The following is a 20,091-nucleotide window of genomic DNA, read 5'->3' as shown; positions in this document are numbered from 1 at the left end:
AAATTCTCCGTAGCACAAAGGAGTTTGACATTTGGTCCGTGTCATCAGGGCGAGGGTGACGTGCTCGTCCCTGCAGTGATGGAACAGGGACACGAAATTCCTCAGTGGGATTCATCCCTCCCAAATCTGCCTGTGTGTCTCCTGGTCATGCAAGAATTTTGCCTTTGTGATCCAAGGACTAGCTGTTCCCTCTCCTGGTGTTGCAGTGTGTGGTTTGTGTCGGAGTTTAGAGCCTTGTGGTGGTGTCTTTGTTCTGTCGTTCTGGGTTTTGCTTTTTTTTTTTAATTTTTATTTTCTTCTTAATTGTTATTTTTTAGTGTTGTGTTTTTCAGCTTTGAAATTATCCTGAAATTTCACTCTCTGGGGACAGCAAGCACTTGTCTGGTTTATCAGGTTCCTTCTGTTCTGTTAAAGAAGGGAAGGTTTGGGATATTGGGAGGAAATTATTCCTTGTGAGAGTGGTGGGATGGAATTCCCAGAAAAGCCGATCCCTGGAAGTGTCTGAGTTTGGGGGTTTGTACCTGGGATAGTGAAACCCTGCCCATGGCAGGGGGTGGAACTGGATGATTTTAATCTCCCAACCCAAACCATTCCATGGTTCCATGAAAAGCTCTTAGGGAGCAGAGCAAATCCTAAACCTCTCTTAAAAAAATCCAAACCTCCTAATCCTCCTCTCAGGGAGCAGAGCAAATCCTAAACCTCTCTTAAAAAAATCCAAACCTCCTAATCCTCCTCTCAGGGAGCAGAGCAAACCCTAAACCTCTCTTAAAAAAATCCAAACCTCCTAATCCTCCTCTCAGGGAGCAGAGCAAACCCTAAACTTCGCTGCCAGCTGCTCCCAAACCCAGACTTTGGCAAGAATTCCCCAAATCCAGACAGGTGCTTTCCGTCCCCTCCACTTGTCCCCGTTGGTGTCTGGCGTGTGCTGGAGGGCTCCTCCGGGGGAAATCCACGGCTCCTCCTGACAATTCCTCCCGCTGTTCCCTTCCCTCCGCAGCCATCCGTGGGTTCTCCCCGCAGCACAAGATCCGCAGCTTCGAGGAGGCGCGGGGGCTGGACCGCATCAACGAGCGGATGCCCCCGCGCAAGGATTCGCTGCACTCGGACGGCCCCGTGAACTTGGTAACCTCGAACTCTGCGGACAAGAACGGCACGGGGAAGAAATCCCAGTAACGCTCCGAGCGCCCAAACCTGCACCGCCAGAGGATCCAAAACTTAATGAATTTTATTTATTTATTATCGGGGTGGGGTGGGGGCAGGGGGAGAAACCAACTTCACCTGGAGGCACGTCCATAAATCCAGTCTGCATCCGTTCTGTAAGAAAGCGACCATTTTGTATTTTTTTTTTATTTATGTTCGATATATATAAAAATGTCCTTTTTTTTTTTTTTTTTTTTAATTTTATTTTATTTAGAAACCAATCCAACGGCTAATACATCCCGGGAATGTTGTGCTGTCCAGTTGCCCTCCCCGAGAGGCTAAACCTCTGCCAGGGGAGGGTTTGATTAAAAAAACAAAAATCAGTCAAACCAGGCAACTTGGGTCGTTGGCTGTGGCACAATTTGGAATTAGCCTGAGCTTTCCAAAGCAGGTCCTTCCCTTCAGGATACGGTTGGGTTGGTTTTCCTTTTCACACCTGTTTTCTTCCCACGTTTTTCCTGTTGTTTTCTTCCACCTCTTGCCTACCTGCAGCTGCTGCTTTAGCAACCAATTCCCTGGAAGGCAGATTGCTGGGATCCATCCCTCTTTTCCAAGGTGACAGCCAGGGGTAGCTCCAAAGGACTCCGAGGCTTGTTGTTAATCCCAATCATGGCACCTTTTCCTTCAGGAATTCAGCTTTATCCCGGGGGAATCCCAAAGGAAAGCAGGCATAAGGTGGGGGAAGTGTTGCCCCTTGTTGTGGCTCTTCCTCTTGGAGCAGCCAGTTTGTGCAGCGGAATTCCCTTGGGAATCCCTCTGATTCAGAGCAGAGGAATTATCTCTGTTGTCTGATGATCCTTGGGAAAGCTGCAACGCCTGAATTTTAAAGGAAAAGGGGGTGATTTCTACCCTGGAGCCTGCAGCTCCCCCATTACCCCACCACCACAGCACATTCCCTGTTCCCAGCTCTGGAATCAGCCCTTGCTGAGCAGTTTGGGGTGTGGGGGACAGGGTGGTCCCCTCAGTGTCACCTCCCTGTCCCCCAGCGGGGTGTGACTTGGGGCATCACCCACCCTTGGCTATTCCAGAGGAGCCATGGGCAGCTCAGCCTTGCCCGGCAGCTGGAGCAGGGGATTGCTAAGGGATAAAGTTTGGGATGAGCTGGGTGGGGCACTGCTGGTTTTTGGGAGATGTGGCTCGGTGCTGGTGACAGCACAGCCCCCCCGGATTGGGAGGCAGGGAGAGGTTGGAAGGCAGAACCAAGTGGATCTGGCAGGAATTTTGGCAGGGTGATCTGGACAGGGATCCTGGGGGTTCCCAGGGGACACCCCCTGGGTGTTATCAGGGATTTTGGAGTGGGAGCTGAGTGTTCTGTCACTCGCAGCATTCTTTCACTTAAACTGGGAGTGTTGGGGAAGGGTTTGGTGAGATTCCCGTGTGAGCCATGTCCTGGAGGCAGCAGCTCCTGCAGCCCCCCTCCAGCTTTCCCTTTCCCCCCTTTTCCCGTGCTCTCCGCCGGCAGGGCTGAGCCTCTCCCAGGGGATCTTTGCCAAGGCTTTCCCTGGATCTTGCCGTCTTCCCTGGCAATTCCAGCACCAGAGGGAAACAACAACTTCCCAGGAAGCTTTCAAATTGTCTTGGGATCACACGTCACCTAATCCCCCGGGGCTGTTTAGGATTCTGTGAGCAGACCGCTGGGTTTCCACACTTTTCAGTCACATGCCTCCACTTTCCCCTCTTTATTCTTTTTTTTTCTTTTTTTGGTGTTTTTTCTTCCCTTTGATCCCGTTTTTTTACACGCCCACCGCTTTGCGAAAAGTGCGAGATGTTTGGAGCGAGCTTCTCTCCCCCCAGTCCGAGGAGTGGGGCCAAATTGCCTTTTGTCTGTGAGTATTTCTTTGTCCTTTCAGGGCCTCCTGTGAGCGCGGTGAGCCCGTGTGTGTGGTACTCGGGCGCACAGACCGTGCCCGGGGCTGCCCGTGCATGTTCGGGCGTGTTGTGCTGACCCAGGCTGGGATCTCACCCAAGCAGCCAGGTTTTAGTCGGGATATTTGGGATGGGAATCGCGGGACCCCAAGCCTGGCACCCCCTGGTCCCAGCGTGGGGGGGTCAGCAGGGCCCAGCCCATCGCAGAGGGGGATTTGCTTCGCTGGCAGTTTGTCCCCCCACCCTCTTCTCCTGCTCTGACATCACCAATTCCCCCTCCCTGAAATCCTTTTGGGCCTTGTGCTTCGTGGTTTGGGGGCTCAGATCCAACCCCCTGATCCTTGGGGCTGGTGGAACTGCAGCTTCCCAGCCCCTGGAAAAGGGCTGGATGTTGTTTGCCCCTGCCCTAGAGAAGGTGACCAAGGGTGGGAATTTTATCCTCCCTTGTCCCTGGGGCTGGTGGAGCTGAACCATCCCAGCGTCCCAGACCTGGAGAAGGTGGCCAAAGGCTGGAATTTGGTTGTCCCAGCCCCAGAGATGGTGGCCAAGGGCTGGAGGTTGCCCCCATGTCCCTGTGGCACCAGCATGTGTGGATGTCAGGTCCCCTCTTCCCTTTAAAGCAGTTCCCGAGGGGGTGAGGAGCAGCGATGGGGCTCTGGGTGCTAATTACCCCCTCAATTAACGCCCCCTCTCCATGCTGGGCTTCCCCTGCCACAGCCCCGACCCGAGGTCCTCGCTCCCCTCTTTTGGGGACAACCTCGGAGCAGAATTCCCTGCCCCGATCCCCACCATGGTAAACCAAAAAACCAATCCAGAAATGCCCCCAAATTCCCCCTTTTCCTCCTTTTCCCCCCCAAATCCAGCGCCTCGGAGCTGGGCTTGTCTCTGACCCCTCATCTCCGAGCTCCCGCCCGTCCCTTCCCCTCCCCGGCTGCCACCTGGAGCTTGGACAACCGGGATTGTGGGGAGCCCACGGGCCCCGGGGGAGCCCCCCCGGCCCGAGGGAGCCCCCAAATCCAGGGAAAGCCCCCACCTCCCCGCAGCCTGGGTTTTTTTGCATGTTCTAGCAAGGTGCATGTCCAAGGAGGGGAGTCGGCAATGGGGCGGGTGGTGGGTTGAGTTCAAGCTTAATTTTCTCTTTGGGATTGAGAGAACCCCTCTGGCTGCCTCTGGCACAGATCCCACCTGGCCAGGGGAGCTGGCAGGGATGCAGATCCCACCAAACCTCGGCCAGGGAGGACCTGAAGCCCTCCAGGGGTGCAGTGATGGTGATTTTAGGGTTCTCGAGGCTGAAGGATCATACGCCCGTTGCCTGGAGACTGCCTCCTTTTTAATTTTTATTTTTATTTCTTGCTTCTTCTTCTTTTTTTTCTTTTTTTTTTTTTTTAGTTCTGTTGAAAGGAGAAAAAAAATGGTGAAAATGTTATTTATTGGCAGAAATTATTTAATATAATTTCTTTTTTTTTTTGTGAAACAAGGAATGAATTTGTTAGAACTGTCTCGATGTAAATCGGAGTCATCTTTAAGGAGGAAAAAAAAAGAAAAAAAAAAGTTAAAAATTGACAGTCACTGGGCTCAGCTGTGGTTTTTTGAGGGGGGGTGAGGGAGGTTCCTGTGCTGACAGAAGGGAGGATTTGGGGGGTTTAGAGCCTCTCCAGGGCTGGGGCAGCACCCAGATGGCGTCTCCCAACCCCCGGCACGTCGGCACACGCAGAGTGGCGGCTCCGGGCTGGGTTTGGAGGGCCCTCAGCTCCTGCTCCTTGTCCTTCCCTGGGTAAATAACGCGGTGCCAGCAGGGAGAGCACGGGATGTGCCAGCTCTTGTTCCACCCCGGCTCCTTCCTTGTCGCTTTTGGGGTTGTTCCCTCCACAGAGAGAATTCAGGGAGCAGCTCTGGGGTCGGGATCCATCCGGATGGATCCAAACGGTCCCGGCTCCAGCACTGGGCTGGACCCTGCCCAGGTATCCCCCTCCTGCATCACCAGCTCCCTCCACTCCCGGGAAGCAGCTGTGGCTTCCACCCCTGGCTCCCATCCCCTTTTCCCAGGTAACAGCCCAATATTCCGGATGAGCTCTGAATGACTCCAGGGCTTTATCCCAATCGCAGCAGCTTTTCCTTTGGGAATTCAGCATCCCGCCTCGAGCTCGGCTCGCCACGTGCTCCCCGTTTCCCACCTGCTCCTCCCGACAGCATTCCCACTCCCAGCCGAGCCTCCGGATGCATCCAGGGCGCGCCCGGGCCAGGACGCTCCGGCTCTCCCACCCTTTTCCTGGGTGTTCCCATCAAAACTGAGGAGCCCCCAGCCCCCAGCACCGCTCCCGGACTCCGCGCTCGGCACCGGGGGGCTCCCGGAGCATCCCTGCCCATGGGAGCATCCCCGGGAGCATCCCCGGGGCCGGCCGCACGTTCCCGGCTGGCATCGCCGCGCTGAGCAAACAGGAAACACTCGCCCTTTGTTAATCCCGGCCCGGGCTGCGCGTTAAATATTTATCTGTGAGCGGAGGCTGGTGCTGGGAGCCGCGGGGAGGGAGGGACCGAGGCAGGGCCGGCGCTGGAGGCTCCTGGCCGGGCACGGGGACAGTGCGTGGGGACCAGGAGGTGAGCGGGGGTTTGGGCAGGGGGTGTTGGCACCCCGAGGGGGGCTGTGAGGAAGGGGGCTGCTCCTCGCATCGCCAGCGGGTGCTGCGACCGCGCGAGGTGTCGCTTGGTGGGCTGGAGGGGACCTGGAGGGGACCTGGAGGGGGATGGTCACCCCTTGGCAGCAGGGATGGGATCGGGGGTTCCCTCGCTGGGTTTAACCCTCCCCGGCCCTGCTGTCATCCCTGACATTGTCACCGGGATTTCCCAGCAGGATCAGTCTCTGTCCCCAGCCTGTGTCCTCGCCACGGTGTCCCCAGCTGGCACCAAGGAGCTGCCTCATCCCCACGGCATTGGGGAATGGGGAATCGCGTCCCCCAGGGCGGTGGCAGGGGAGGACACCCGAGCCTGTCCCTTGTGTCCCCGGTGTCCCCCGGGTGCAGCATCGCAGCCAGACTGGGCTCTTGTCACCGTCCCCCCGGTCGCCAGCAGCAGCAGGGGGCGGTGGCTTGGTGGGGACCGAGGGGTGGCAGCGAAGCCACCCCATCCTCCCGAGGCTCACGTGGGAGCTCACGGGATGAGGAAGGGCTGGAGCAGCCCCGTTTTGGGGGTGTCAGCAGTTTAGGGGAGCAGGAAGTGGCCGGCGGGTGAGTGGTGGGTGCGGGCGCTGCCCGAGGGGGCGAGGGGGGACACGGGGCACCCCCAGAGCAGAGTGTTCCATGCCCGGATTCCCTAGGGATGGGCGGATGAAGGGGATGGAGCGCTGCAGTGGGGTGGGGGCTCTGCTCTGCCCCACACCAGGGCTTGGATGGGCACAGGAGCACAGACCCCATTCCCCGGCTTTGGTCCTCACCTCTCAGCGTTTCCCTCCTCATCCTCTTCCAAAAATCCCCCTTAAATCCCTTTCTCCGTCGGACGGGGAACCGGTGACGCTGGAGGGGGCGAGGTGGGACACAGACAGGGCTCGCGGATCCCATTGGGGTCCCCGGTGCCCATATCCCCGGAGGATGGAGAGGTTGAAGGGATGGAGGGGATGGGGGAACGCAGGGCATGGAGGAAATGGAGGCAATGGAGCGGCACCCTTGGCAAGGCGGGGGCAGTGGGGACGGGGGCTCTGCTCTCACTGTGCCCCCATCCCGGCGCTAGGAAGTCCACAGTAGCACAGACCCCACTCCCCGCCTCAGTCCCGACCACCACCCACCACTTCCCTCTCCATCCTTTCCCGAAAATCCCCCCCGAGTTCCCGTCTCCATCGCGCCGAGGGGCCGGCGGCGCGGGGCTCGCCCCGTTTCGTAAGCGGGGGCCGGGTGCTCGGGAACGCGTGCGCGGGGCGTGGGATGAGTTCAGCCTCTTGGCTCCATTCCCTGGATCCCATCCCTGGAAATGTCACTGGAAACTCTGAATGGGCCGGCCCCGCTCCAGAGCGGGGAGCGCTGGGGGGGCAGCGCACCCCGGGGGGGGCCGGGGCACACGGGGACCCAGCTCCGGGGAGGACGGTGGCTCCCGACTCTCCCGGGGGATGCTCTTGGGGGGCTCTCCCCGCCAGCCCCCCACGATGCTCTGAGGCCCTTCCCGCTCCTCCTGCCGGCAAAGTTCGTGCCGTGGAACTCTCTTCCCTGCCGCTCGCGGCGCCGTCCCGCTCGCCCCGGGGCTCCCCAAAACCCCGCTGCTCCCCGGGCGTCCCCGTCGGCACCGCCCAGGAGGTAAGAGCTGGCTGGGGGGGTCGGCGAGGAGAGGGTGCCCCCAGCAGACCCCCGGGGACAGCTTTGGGGGGACACTCCAAATTAGAAGGATGGGGCCGAGCCCCGTGTGGGCGCTGCGCTGGGAACGGCGTGGAGGTTTTTGGGGTGCTCTGGGGGAATGGGAGCCTGCACCCCACTTTCTGTGCCCCGCGGCACATTCTTCCCTGGTCCTCCGCTTCCCCACGGGGGTGATTAACATTAATTACAGCCTTGGGGCTGCGGAGCCTCCAGCGGTGTGGGGAACAGAGAGCCGAGGGGTCGCCAGCCCAGTTTTGGGGTCCCCCCCACACAGCGGGCACCGTGTCGGGCTGGCACCCCCCGGCAACCCCTCAGGATGCCCCGATTGAGGCGGGGTCTGGCCCTGGCGGGCACCTGAGAGCGCCGGTGGGGACGGAGACGTGAGGGACGAGCCAGGGCACAGGTGTCCCCCAAAGGCCCCGGTGCTGCTCTCGCCTCCGGAGTTATCCCGGTGTCGGGAACGGCTCCGGGGGTCCCGTCCCCCCCAGCTGCCCCCCGGCCGGTCCGCAGTGAGCCACAGCATCGCCGTCCCGGCGGGCGGTGCCGGGCTCGGCCTCCCGGCTCCCCGTCCCTCCGTCCCCCCGTCCCCTCTCCCTCCCTGTTTGCGCTGCAGGGCGGGGAAATATTTCTGCCCTGTCGTGTTCCCGGCACTGGCAGCGCTCCCGGGCGGGCGACGCTGCTGCCGCCACGTGCCCGGGCCGGAGGGCACCGCGCCGGGATGCCGGGCCCTTGGGAACGCGGCGCAGCCATCGCCCCGACCCGCTCCGGGCGTGTTCTTCCCGCAGAGGCCGGCCGGACCCATCCGTGCAGAGCCAGGGCTGGGCGAGGGGAGGGCTGTCTGGATCCGCATGGAGAAGGCGGTGGGGACCCGTGCCGGGGCTGGTTCTGAGCTGGAACAGCCGCTTCCCCTGGCACGGCGAGGCTCCCTGAGCTGGGGGCGCTGCCACCGTGGTCGCCACCCCGCCGTGATCGTTGTCATCCCACACACGGTGTCCCCTGAGTTTCCGAATAACGGGATGCTCCCAGCGGTGGGGCTGGGGGTCCTCCGAGCCCCCATCTCTGGCAAAGCCCGGGAATGCCCAGAAAACAGGGATACGGCCCCGCGAGCACAGCTGCTCTTCCCACAGGGCAGCCCCGGGGGTCCCCCCCACCCCCCGGCCATGGCGGGCCGGCTGCTGCCCCCTGACACCAGCCCGGCTCTGGGTGCGGAGGACGTTCCCCGGCTCCAGGCACCTCTGCAGGTGTCCCCGCAGCCCACAGTGACGCGGGTGAGTGGGGCTGGGGGCTGGCACATGCTGGGGCAGTCGGGGGGATCTGCACCCCTCCAATCCTTTGCCCCCCAAGCTGCGCTGCCCCCGTGCCAGCCCCTCCCCGTGCCACAGGTGCCCGTCATCCGCCACCGCGGCTCCAACACCCTCAACTTCCACTTCCGCGAGCCGGAGAGCCGCGGTACAGCCGAGAACAGCCAGGGAGCTCCCAAGAGCCCAGGTAGGGCCCTGAGCACCCTGGGGACACCTCTGGGGGTTCCCCCGAGCGACGCTCACCTGAGCGATGCTCACCTTGACTCCAGTGAATGAGTGGTACCAGACCTGGCCGGCCAAGGAGGCAAAAGCCCCCAGCACCCCGGTGCCCGCCCACCCCACACCCAGTCCCCGGGCCGCCCCCACCTGCCCACGGCCACCAGGCTGGTCGGCAACCTGGACCAAGGACAGCAAGCGGCGGGAGAGGCGCTGGGTGAAGTATGATGGCATCGGGCCCGTGGACGAGACAGGGATGCCCCTCGCCTCGCGCTCGGTGAGTGGGGGCGCAGGGCAGGGGTGTCACCCCTCTGTCACCCCCTCACCACCCCAATGTGTCCCCCCAGAGTGTCGATAGCCCCCGGGACTGGTACCGCAGCATGTTCCGGCAGATCCACCGCAAGCTGCCAGGTGAGCCCCGGTGTGCGGCTGCAGCACAGAGCGGGCACAGCTCAGCACCCGCTCACCTCCTCCATCCTCAGAGACCGACTGGGACACCCATTCCTGCCCCACCACGGCGCCTCCATCGCCCCCCAAGCCGCGGAGGAGGGGGTCGGCCCCAGCTGAGCCCCCTGGAATGCCCAACGGGATGGATTGGTGAGCTTGGCACAGGGACCTGGGTGCCCGCATAGTGGGGGCTGTGGGGGCTGAACCCCTCCCGCCCTCCACAGGACCCGCTGGGGTGCCACCGGCGCCACCGCCGAGCCCGGCAGCATTTTTGACTATGAACCAGGGAAGTTCTCTCGGCGGGAGCAGGTAGGCAGGTCCTGGCACACGGGGAGAGCGGTGGGCACTGCGGTGAGCACACCCCTGAGCAGCCCCCTGCCCTTTGCAGAGCCCGGCAGCAGCGCGGCCGAAGCGGGCTCAGTCCATTGAGGTGAGGGGCTGGTGGTGAGCGGGGGGCAGGGAGTGGCAGCGGGGTCCCGGTGCCCGTGGGCAGTGCCAGCCTGGCCGGCCACAGGCCCGTCCTGCCCGTGCAGGTGCTGCTGGAGCAGGAGCTGGAGCAGCTCAGGGAGGAGCTGGACAAGGACATGAGGGACATGGAGACGCGCCGGACTCCCCGCCAGGTACCCCGGGCACCTCCTGCTGCCCCCTCGGTCCCTGCAGAGCATCCAGCTGTGGGCACATCCAGCTGTGGGCACATCCAGCTGTGGGCACAGCCTTTGTGCAGGGCTTGGACATGCACATGGTGGCATGCACAGCTGGATGCATGTGTGGTCGGATGAGTGCACATCTGGATAAATGGTTGGATGGGTGCATGCAGGGCTGGATGTGTGCACAGCTGGATGTGTGCACAACAACTGGATGTGTGCATGGCTGGATGTGTGCGTGGCAGGATCCCTGCACATCTGGATGCCTGCACAGCTGGGCGAATGCACAGCTAGCTGCGTGCACATCTGGATACGTGCACAACGCTGTGCCTTCCTGTCTGGGTCCACGCACATCTGGACCCACGCACTGCTGCTCAGCGGCCTGGAGCCGCAGCTGTGGGGCTCTAGGACCCAGCCCGTCCATCCGTCCGTCCGTCCGGCGGTTTATTGGCGCAGCCGAGCTGGACTCCTTCGCTTCCCGCCGAGACTCGGCCTCCTGGATGATTAATTTTTCTCTCCCACCCCCTCCCGCTCCTCCCGGCAGAGCCCGGCGGCTGCTCCCACCGCTCGCTCCCCTGCTCCGGCCTCCCCGGCTGCTCGGTGAGTTCGGCGGCTGCTCCCACCCCCCGCACCCCCAAATCCCCCTGCCCAGAGCCCACTCGAGGCGAGGAACCCGCTCTGGGGGTGGCGGGTGGGTTGTCCCTGCAGCGTCCGGCGGGGTGGGAGTCCCCAGGCATCCCCCGGGGGATCCCCACGGACCCGCAGCGGTGCCCCCTGGTCCCCCCACACCCCGGCACGGGCGGGACCCGGCGCCGGGCCGGCTGCCCGCTGGGTGGGACGGGGCCGCAGCGGGACTGACCCTTTCCCCCGTCCCTGGAGCAGGGACGCCGTGTCCCGGGCTTTGGCTCCGTCCCAGGGGAGGTGACTGCGTTTGGATTCCCACCGCTGTGTCCCCATGTCCCCACGGGCGCGGGGAGGGGACAGCTGTGCCGGCGGCTGCCGGAGCACCCCCGGGATGGGGTGGGCACCCTAAAATGGGGTGGACACCCCGGGGTGACCCTGCAGACCCCTCTGCGCCCCGGCAGCGGGAGGAAAACAAACAAACAAGCGCCGCTTCTTGGAGGACCCACAGTAACCCTCAGGGGCGCAGAGGGGGGGTGGCTCCCCCCATCCCCAACCCTTCCTCCCGCTTGGGGGGCCCATTTGGGCTCTTTAAGTGCCCCCCGGAGCGGGGTTATTTATTATCCAGCCCGCCCTCCCCAGGGCTTGCCTGCTCCGTGCTTCCTGCTCGGCGGCAGCGGGGCCGTACTGCCGGCGCTGCCGGAAAACTTTGGACCTGCCCCGCTTGGCTGCCTCTGGGATGAGACCCTGGGTGGGTGAAGAGAACGGACCCGAGGGTCCTGGTTCTGGGGGACCCCAATATCCTGGTTCGTGGAATCCAGGGATCCTGGTCCTGGAGGACCCCGAATTCCTGTGGAACAAAAGGGTCCGGGGGTCTTGGTCCATGGGGTACAGGAGTCCTGGGGGTCCCTGATGAGACCCAGGGGTTCTGGTCCACGAAATTCAAAGGATCCCGAACTCCTGGGTCCTGCCCCCCCTCAGCAGGGTCAGAGCAGGGAGGGTTCACGGCAGCAGGGCTGGACATGAGGCTCAGCCCTGCTCTGAGCCACTGTCACCCCACAGGAGCCCCCTGTCACCCCACCGGCTGTGGAGCCCCCCTGCCACCCCCAGCATGGAGCGGGGTGGGCTGGGGCTGGCCAGCGACCGAAGCCTTGCAGCCCCCGGCAGAGGTGAGCCCCCCCTTAACCCCCCTGAGCCCCCCAATTCCTGCCATGGGGGACCCCAAGTGCCCCGGCTGGTGACACCCCGCTCTTTACAGACACCCTCAGGCCAGGGACCCTCCCCAGCTTGTCGGACCTGGGGGACCCCGTGGAGGCCGTCAAGAGGGAGGAGAAGAAGGTGAGGCTGGCATCCCAAGTGGGATTTGGGATGGCTGGGATGGGGAGATGTCTCCCTGTAACCTCTCTTTCCCTCCCCAGATGAAAGCTGCTCGCCTCAAGTTCAGCTTCCAAGCTGAGTCTCCCAAGTGAGCACCGGGGTCACTCCTGGGGTCCCACCGTGCCCCTCGGGCGAGGGATGGGGGCTGGGGGAGCCCCTGCACGTGGGCTGGGGACGGCTCTGTGGCCCCAGGCAGCTGTGACGGTGTCCCTTGCAGGGAGCTGACGCTGCAGAAGGGGGACATCGTCTACATCCATAAGGAGGTGGACAGGAACTGGCTGGAGGGGGAGCACCACGGCCGCGTGGGCATCTTCCCCTCCAACTACGTGGAGGTGAGCCCGGGGCGTGAGGGGACAGCGGGCCCGGGGTTCCTGGCGCTGCCCCTCACCAGCGTGTCCCACCCAGATCCTGCCCCCTACGGAGGTGCCCAAGCCCATCAAGGCTCCCACGCTCCAGGTTCTGGAATACGGGGAGGCGCTGGCGCTCTACAACTTCCGAGGGGATCTGCACGTGGAGCTCTCCTTTCGCAAGGTACCGCAGCTCTGTGCTGTGCCATTCCGGGCCATTCCGTGCTGTTCCGGGTCATTCCGGGCCGTTCGGTGCTGACCCGCCCTCTACTCCCGCGGCAGGGCGAGCGCATCTGCCTGGTGCGGCGGGTGAACGAGAACTGGTACGAAGGGAGAATTTCGGGCACCAGCCGCCAGGGCATCTTCCCCGCCACCTACGTGCAGGTGCTGAAGGAGCCGCGGGTCAAAGCCTCCGCCGAGGACATCCCCTCCTCTCCCGCCCCCGCCAGCCCCCGGCCAGCGGCCGGATCCCCGTCCTTGCAGCGCTCGCCCGGTGCCCGGATCCCCCAGGCTCCCCCCGGCTCCCCCCGGGAAGCGAAGCGGGGTCCCGGGGTGACGGGAGGGCGCCCGTCCTCTCCTCACCACCTCGGCGCCGCCTTCCCCCCCTCCCCAAAGCTGCCCCACGCTGGCACCCCCAGCCCCTTGGTGGCCTCTGCCAGCCCCCCACATCCCTTAGCCGCCCACCCCCAGGAGCTCCGGCGTTCCGCCTGGACCCCAGAGCAGGTGAGTGCCCCCCGCCCTGGCAGCGTGTCCCGGCAGCGCTGGGGCTGTGGGCGCTGCCCTGAACCCACCCTGTCCCCCCACAGCGCGAGACCCCTGGGGCACAAACCAGCGCCCACCCCGAGCCCGCCCCGTCCTACAACGGCTCCGAAATCCGGTGGACTCCGTAAGCAGGGCCGGGGGTGTCCCCAGGGCGCGGTGACCCCACGAGGGGCACGGCGGGGGTTGGGCTCTGCCCACGCTTTGTCTCGCAGGTACAGGGCGCTCTACCAGTACCGGCCCCAAAACGCCGACGAGCTGGAGCTGCTGGAAGGGGACCGGGTGGATGTCATGCAGCAGTGCGACGACGGCTGGTTCGTGGGTGCGTGGCCAGCGGCTTGGGGACAGGGATGAGGACAAGGTGCCACCCTCACCCTTCACCGCGCCTTTATCCCCACAGGAGTGTCCAGGAGGACGCAGAAATTCGGCACTTTCCCCGGGAATTACGTGGCGCCGGTGTGACCCGCGGCGATGGGGACCCCCGGGGGGAGGAGTGGGGATGGGGGCTCCCCCTTGTCCCACCTCGGCCACCCGGTGTCCCCGCCATGTTCCCCCACGGGGATGAAGTGCCTCCAGCTCCCTCCCGCCCCTATGGGGCTTCCTCTAACAGGGACAAACCCCCCCGGCTCGGGGTGTCTCCCCCTCCCCAGTGCCTTAACCCGCCCCCTCCTCACCGCTGCCCTGTGCCACCGCCCCGGGGGTCGTCCCGAGGGTCTGGCCGGTGCCGGGCCTGACCATGACGGCCGTGACCCGGGCTATGGGTCCGTGTCCGGGAGTCGCCTTCGCTTCTTTTCCATCATTAAAGCTCAGCTCAGCCCGACTCTGAGAGCGCCGGGATTGGGGAGGAGCCGGTGCTGGGACACGTCCCACCGGGAGCCGTGGGGCGGGGAGCGGGGGGAGGAAGCTGCGTGGGGCCGCGGGGATCCCCCCACGCCCACGGGCGGTCCCGCTCGGTGCCGGGGCGGGCCCAGCCACCGCCGAGCGCCCCGTCGGGGGGGGGGGGGGGGGGGGCCGTGCCCGCAGCCCGGCCCGGCCCGGCTCCTCCCGAGGAGGCGGTGCCGTCCCGGGGCCGCGCTCGGCTCCGCAGCCCCGCGGGGCCGCCCGGCTCGGCCGCCCCGGTGAGTGCGCGGGGGTGCGGGGGGCTGCGGCTGTGGGGGGTGTCCGTCCGTCGGGGGTCCCGCTGTCCGGGGTGGGAGAGAGGGATGTGCGGGCAGGTCCCCAAGTCCCCGCGAGTGCCAAGTGCCCGTGTCCCCGTGTCCCCGCGCCTCCTGGCATCGCCCGTCCCCGCCGCTCGCCCCGCGGGTGCCAGGCGGCAGCGCCAGTCCCCGCGGGCACAAAGACATCGCTGTGCGGCCGGGACAGAGCCGGGGGGAGCGGGCACACAGGTGGGGTGTGGGGGGCCGGGGATGGAGAAGGGGAACACGGACAGAGCTGGGGACAGAGATGGAGAAGGGTGCGGGACACCAAGGGGAGGTGCAGGGATTTGAAGAAGGAGTGCAGGGATGGAGGAGGGGTGCAGGAGATGGAGAAGGGAGAGGTCGGGTGCAGTGTCTGAAGAAGGGGTGCAGGATCCGGAGAAGAGGTGCAGGGCTCTCGGGGGGTCTGGGGTCGGCGCCCAGCTGGGTGTGGGGGTCCCCGGGCTGGCAAACCTCGCTGCCCAGGGATGCTGAGCGGGGCTGGGCATGGGGAGGGGGTTTGGGGTTTCCTCCCGGCTCTGGAAGCCCAGCCCAGGAAATTCTTCCGGGCAGCCTCTCAAGCCCCTCTTTGTGCTCTTGGGATTTTTAACATTCCCGGCGGCTGCGGATGGGGTGCCCGGTGCCGGACGGGTGCCCGGTTCCAGATGGGCTGCCCAGCTCTCCCAGGCTGTGCCGGGATGGATGGGATGGGATCTGGTGTGGATTTAGGGGATGCGGCTGCCCATTCCTACTCATCCCATCGGAGCCAAGCGCTCCGCCGCTCACCGGCGTGCCACGGGGACCCTGTGCCACCCCCGGGGGATCCTCAGCGTCCTTTACCGGCGTGGATTTGCCGTGGGATGAAGGGCTGGCGCTGCTGGTCCCTGCTGGGTGTCGGAGCCTGCTGTGGTGAGCAGCAGGACCCGTCCCGCGCTGCCACATCCTCCCCTCCAAACCCCACTGGCTCTGCCAGGCCACAGCGCTGGCCTTGCTGCCAAGGCGTCACAGATTTCCTGCCTTGCTCCAGCTCCTGGGAACGACCTTGGCTGTTTCAGCTGCACCGCCGGGTGCCTGGGACCCCCTGTCCCCGGGGGAGGAACCCGCCAGCCTTGGGGGACAAGAGGAAGCGGCGGTGGCTGCTGACACCCTGCGAGGACCTGGGTCCCCTCCCCGGAAGGAAAGCGCTGCCGCCGCTGGGGACCCTCAGGGTGCAGCGGGGACAGGGAGGCCCTCCTTGGGTGGTCTGTGGGTCCCCTCTGCCCCGACCCCTCGGCGCCCGGGATCGCTGACACCTCACTCCTGCCCTCCAGAGCCGCCGCTGCCATGCCGGTGACTGTGACACTGCCCGGCCCGGCCCCGTGGGGCTTCCGCATCTCCGGGGGAAGAGATTTCGGGAAGCCCATCACCGTCTCCAAGGTAGGAGCCCCCCACGTGTCCCCCGGCCGGGCAGGCTGGGCTGCTCCGGGGAGCGGATCCTGTTTGCTGTCCTTGAGGGATCCTGCTCCGTGGGAACGGCCCACGGCGGGCGACAGCGACGTGGGGGGGGGCTGCTGTGGCCCCCGGGCTGGGCTGGGCTGTGCCAAATTTCCGGGTGTTGTTTCCAAGGCCGTGGTCCTCTCCTGGCAGAGGGTCTGGTACTGTTCTGTCAGAACCCTGGAGATCCCAGGGGGTGGGAGCACCCCAGCAGGGCGGGGTTCGGGGGGGTGCTGCACTGCACGGGGGGGTCACCGGTCCCATGTCCCCTTCTCCTGGAGGTGACAGAGCACGGGAAGGCGGCCATGGGGGACCTCCGGCCTGGGGATGTCATTGTCACCATCAATGGGGAGAGCACGGCCGAGATGCTCAACGTGGAGGCACAGAACAAGATCAAGCGGAGCCCCGGGCAGCTCCGGCTGGAGGTGGAGAGGTGCGTGCTGGGGGCAGCCCAAACACCCGGCCCTGGGTGCCAGCGGTGCTGGGGTCCCCAGCAACGTGTGAGTCACTTGTTCCCCCTCAGCGGCCCTTGGGGCGATGCCATCCCCGCTGGAGCCCGTCACGGCTCTCTAATTAAGAGCCGGGTCTAATGAGGCCGGGCAGTGCTGGCTGCCGTTACCTGGCCGACAGGTCCCGGTTGGGGACCCAGCTGCTGCCTCCCCGCCGGGGAGGGTCACACGGTGCCGTGCACAGGGTTTTTGTGCTCCTGGGGCTGATCCCAAACCCTGCTGCTCTCCCTTGGCCCCCAGGTCCCCGGTGCCATCTTCCAGCCACACCAACGGGGACACCTCCCCTGAGAGGTTGGCCACACGCTTCCAGGTGAGCCCTCGGCAGCCCCCGCGCACCCCGGCCCCCCACCCAGGGCTGGTGGCAGCTGCTGGTGTCACCCTCCGCTCCCCAGGACATGCTGCGGATGCAGAGTGAGAGCCAAGGTACCCTGAGAACCCTCGACTCCAGCCTGGCATCCCTCGCCCACCCACCGGGCAGTGCCAGGTAAGGCTGCACCGGGCTGTGTGTGGGGCTGGGGGGTGGGAAGGGGTCTGGGGAGGGCCAGGGACCCCCCTGAACCTCTGTTCTCTCCCCCAGCTCACAACGCTTGGAGCAGGAGTTCACCTGTCCCAGCCTCCGCCAGGTGAGCAGGGAGCTGGGGGGCTGCAGGAGGCCAGGCAGAGATGCTGGGGGAACATCAGTGCACCAAAACCTTTTGAACCCACAAACCATCCCTGTTTTAAGCCCCAAACCACCCCACTTTGAAATGCTAAACCTTCCCCCTTTGAGCCCCCAAACCACCTCATTTTAAATCCCCAAACCACCCTCCTCTGAGCCCCAAAACTACCGCACTTTGAGTCCCCAGACCACTCCCTCTGCACCCCCACGGCAGCGTCACCGCCCAGCCCTGCTGTCCCTCAGGGTCCCCCGTCTGCGGTGGGTGCCGCGGGTGTCCCCTCCCCGCCGCGCTGGCAGCACCCCCGGCCCCACGGGCACCGCCGCACCTGCCCAGGGATGTTTTGCTCCTCTTGGCAGCGGCGCCAGCCTGGGGAGGCCAAACCAGTTTGGGGAGGCCCAGCCCCGCTCCCGCCAGCCCGGGGCACTGGGGTGTTGGCAGGGCACTGCCGCGGTGGGATACTCCGGGAGTGGGATCGGGATGAGCCGTGAGTGGGATCGAGATGCCCGGGGGCTGGATGCTTCCTCCACCCCCGAGCTCAGTCCCAGGATGCCCGCGGCCACCCCATCCCTTCCTGCGGGCAGCCGCTGGCTCCGGGCTTGGCGTCTCCCTCCTTTCCTCCCTCCCTGCTTTCTCTTTTTCTTGTTTTTCAAGCCCAAATTGGGAAGCGCCGCGGCCCCGAGCTCGGCCCTTCCCAGCTGCCTTTGGCCGCAGCCCCGGCCGCCCCTTGGCCGCCCGCTCCCTCCTGCCTCCCCAGCTCCTTCTTTGCTTTGGTGCCGGCTCCCAAGGGTCCCTCCCAGTCCAGGAGGGTCCATCCCTGCCCCGGAGAGTCCTTCCCAGCTCGGACACCCCCGGCACAGGGTTGGGGACGTGAGGATGCCGTGCCCGAAGCCCCCCACCCAAGCCCCTGTGCTCAAGGGGGTGGTGAGGGGATGGCTGCCCTTGGATCCATCCCACTCTTCCTCACATCCCAGGGCGGGCTGGCGCTGGATGCCGGCAGGGATGAGGCCAAGGCCCGGCTCCTCCCGTGCCTAATTTTAGCTCATCCCTCGTGACCCCACAGAGCCTCAGCGCTGCCCCTCTCCCTCTCCGTGGCGGGGGGTCCCTGTGTCCAACCCGGGGTCCCACTGGGATTCATTCCCATCTGCGTGGCAGCTGCTCCCGGGAACATCGGCTTCCACTTATCCAGGGTTCCGCTTCCCGGCCTCACCGGGGCCGCTAAGCAGGAGCAGATGGAGGGGAGGGGATGGGCGCAGGAGCTGGGTTATGGGGTGGGGGTGCTGCCTTGGCCCCTCTGGGGGGTCCCACTGACCCCAGCCTGGGTGAGAAGGAGAAGCGACTGCCCCACGGAGCGTCCCTGCATCCCTCTGGAGACCTGGGCTAGGGGAAAGCCCCTGGGGCTGCTCTGGGCGTCCTTGGGGTGCCTGAGGGGAGAGGAAGGCTCTGTGGGGGGCTGCTGCAGCGTCCCAGCCCGTCCCGGCGCCCCAAGGACATCCAACACTTCTCCCCCTGCCAGGAGCGAGGACGCCTGACCCGCCAGAACAGCTCCCAGGGACCCGTCTTGCCTCCACCCCCCTGCCCACCCTCAGTGGAGCTCGGAGCCCCCCAAAACCCCTGGGAAAGCCTGAGGGAGAGGTGTCTCTCCTCACCCTCTCCCAACACCTGCCACAGGTTTGGAGCGGCCTGGGGGCTGTTGGGGGGGGGCACCGTGGCAGGGGAGCCCCCAGCCCCACGTCCCCACCCCTGTTTGTCACCCGTGGGTGCTGAGGGAGCCCATGGAAAGGGTTAACTCACCTGTAGGCAGGTGGGGCCGTGGGAGGGCCGGGCAGGCTGGGGCAGCTCCCGGGGTGGAGGAAGCAGGTGACGGACGGGTAGTGGGGTGCAGCCGGGTGGATCCTGGAATCCGGGTGCTGGGAACCCCCCCCAAATCTCCCCTCGGGCTGCGCCCCACAGCCAGGGCTCGGAGCCGGCCATGAGGCGCTTGGAGGAGGACTCGGAGGTCTACAAGATGCTGCAGGAGAACCGGGAGCTGCGGGCAGCCCCGCGGCAATCCAGCACCTTCCGCCTGCTCCAGGAGGCTCTGGAGGACGAGGAAGGAGGTGAGGGGGGCACGGAGGGAGGTTTGGCACGGGGGTGGCAGGACCCTGATGACCTCGTGTCCCCACAGGAGGTCCCGCGGCCCCCTTCCCCAGCCGGCTCTCGGCCGCTGCCCGCAAACCCGTGGCTGGGGTGCAGAAGCTGCACATCTGTGAGAAATGCGGGAGCAGCATCGCGTGAGTGGGGCTGGGGGCCTGGCCGGGTCCCGGGGCTGGCTCCGTCCCTCCTGGCAAAGCCAAAAAGGGGCTGCTCCCAGGGGTGGGGGCGTCCCGGGGCAGGATCGGTCCCTGACATCCCTCCCGGCAGGGATAAAAACGCGGCTGATCCTGGCTGTGGGTGGGGCAGGCCCCGGGGCAGGATCGATCCCTGATGTCACTCCCGGCGGAGTTAAAATGGGGCTGAGTGTGGGGTGGGGATGGGGCTCGGGGGTCCCAGGGCAGGATCCATCCTTGCCATTGATCCCTCAGCGCGAAAATGGGGGCGGTCCTGGGGTGAGAGTGGGACCAGGGTGGTCCCGGGGCAGGATCCATCCCTGCCATCGCTCCAGCGCCAAGATGGGGCTGGCCCTGGGTGGGAGGGGACCCTGGGGACACGCGGAGTGTCTCGGCTGACCCCCTGTCCCCACACCTCCAGGACACAGGCGGTGAGGATCCAGGACGGCCGCTACCGGCACCCGTCCTGCTACACCTGCGCCGACTGCGGCCTCAGCCTGAAGATGCGAGGCCACTTCTGGGTGGGGGACGAGCTGTTCTGCGAGAAACACGCCCGCTTGCGCTACCAGGGACCCCCGGGGGGACCCGTCCCCCGCCCGGTGTCCCCCCGCTCCTGAGCCCCGGCGCCGTGTGACGGGGTCACCGCCAGCATCCCCCGGGGCTGTCCCACCCCACTGCGGTAGGGCTGGGCAGGGGGGCTGAGTGTACTCCCAGCTGGGGATGGATGGGATTCGGGGGGAAGATGCGATGCAGCCGCCCATCTTCACCCCTTTGTGGGTGTGTGTGGTGAGCTGGGGGGGTTCTCAGCCCGGGGGACACTGGGGGGGACACTGGGGGGAGGGGGGTGGGGGTCG

The 20,091-nt window shown here is 65.3% G+C and overlaps 3 protein-coding genes across 11 annotated transcripts in view; all 3 read left to right on the top strand.

The window, feature by feature from the left end:
• Window positions 1-4,624, top strand: part of PPP3CC (protein phosphatase 3 catalytic subunit gamma) — a 38,231-nt gene extending 33,607 nt beyond the window's left edge. For 4 of the 6 annotated variants that reach the window (XM_014259599.2, XM_014259596.2, XM_014259598.2 and 1 more), the window contains one exon: window positions 998-4,623. In XM_014259599.2, coding sequence (XP_014115074.2) covers window positions 998-1,173 — 176 coding nt within the window. In that variant the 3' untranslated portion in view covers window positions 1,174-4,623. Of the gene's footprint in view, window positions 1-997 lie in introns of all 6 variants that reach the window. The other 2 variants (XM_014259595.2, XM_014259597.2) reach the window with 2 other exon arrangements.
• A 1,699-nt stretch (window positions 4,625-6,323) lies between these two features.
• Window positions 6,324-13,935, top strand: SORBS3 (sorbin and SH3 domain containing 3). Its single transcript, XM_088068447.1, is given in 20 exon segments — window positions 6,324-7,346; window positions 8,531-8,671; window positions 8,786-8,894; window positions 8,897-8,958; window positions 8,961-9,197; window positions 9,268-9,331; window positions 9,403-9,517; window positions 9,592-9,676; window positions 9,756-9,797; window positions 9,901-9,987; window positions 10,556-10,611; window positions 11,695-11,801; window positions 11,891-11,970; window positions 12,051-12,097; window positions 12,227-12,341; window positions 12,415-12,540; window positions 12,639-13,079; window positions 13,163-13,242; window positions 13,331-13,437; window positions 13,516-13,935. Coding segments are annotated over 20 exon segments (2,529 nt in total). The 5' UTR covers window positions 6,324-6,980; the 3' UTR covers window positions 13,578-13,935.
• A 249-nt stretch (window positions 13,936-14,184) lies between these two features.
• On the top strand, window positions 14,185-19,985 carry PDLIM2 (PDZ and LIM domain 2). Of its 4 annotated transcripts, none has more exons than XM_014259549.2 (10): window positions 14,185-14,233; window positions 15,601-15,706; window positions 16,045-16,196; window positions 16,513-16,582; window positions 16,665-16,756; window positions 16,850-16,895; window positions 18,445-18,599; window positions 18,882-19,027; window positions 19,096-19,201; window positions 19,659-19,985. In XM_014259549.2, exons 2-10 carry the CDS (start codon window positions 15,614-15,616, stop codon window positions 19,852-19,854), a joined length of 1,056 nt encoding a protein of 351 aa, XP_014115024.1. In that variant the 5' UTR covers window positions 14,185-14,233; window positions 15,601-15,613; the 3' UTR covers window positions 19,855-19,985. The 4 variants fall into 4 exon arrangements, with proteins under 4 accessions (XP_014115024.1, XP_087924513.1, XP_014115025.1 ...); XM_088068387.1 differs by having other exon boundaries at window positions 14,197-14,233; window positions 15,020-15,706; XM_014259550.2 differs by lacking the exon at window positions 14,185-14,233 and adding an exon at window positions 14,674-15,199.
• The last annotated feature ends 106 nt before the right edge of the window (window positions 19,986-20,091 follow it).

This window comes from Pseudopodoces humilis, chromosome 30 (genome assembly GCF_049639895.1).
Source record: "Pseudopodoces humilis isolate 2021_Gansu_Grassland_sample_001 chromosome 30, ASM4963989v1, whole genome shotgun sequence".
In the NCBI taxonomy this organism is placed as follows: Eukaryota; Metazoa; Chordata; class Aves; order Passeriformes; family Paridae; genus Pseudopodoces; species Pseudopodoces humilis.
This window is presented reverse-complemented; position numbering and strand designations above follow the sequence as displayed.

Excerpts from the sequence above, each read along its gene's own strand:
- PDLIM2 (XM_014259549.2), top strand. The coding sequence starts at position 15,614 with ATGCCGGTGACTGTGACACTGCCCGGCCCGGCCCCGTGGGGCTTCCGC. Across the intron at positions 16,197-16,512 it reads CTCCGGCTGGAGGTGGAGAG|GTCCCCGGTGCCATCTTCCA; the intron begins GTGCGTGCTGGG and ends CTTGGCCCCCAG. Across the intron at positions 16,757-16,849 it reads CACCCACCGGGCAGTGCCAG|CTCACAACGCTTGGAGCAGG; the intron begins GTAAGGCTGCAC and ends TCTCTCCCCCAG.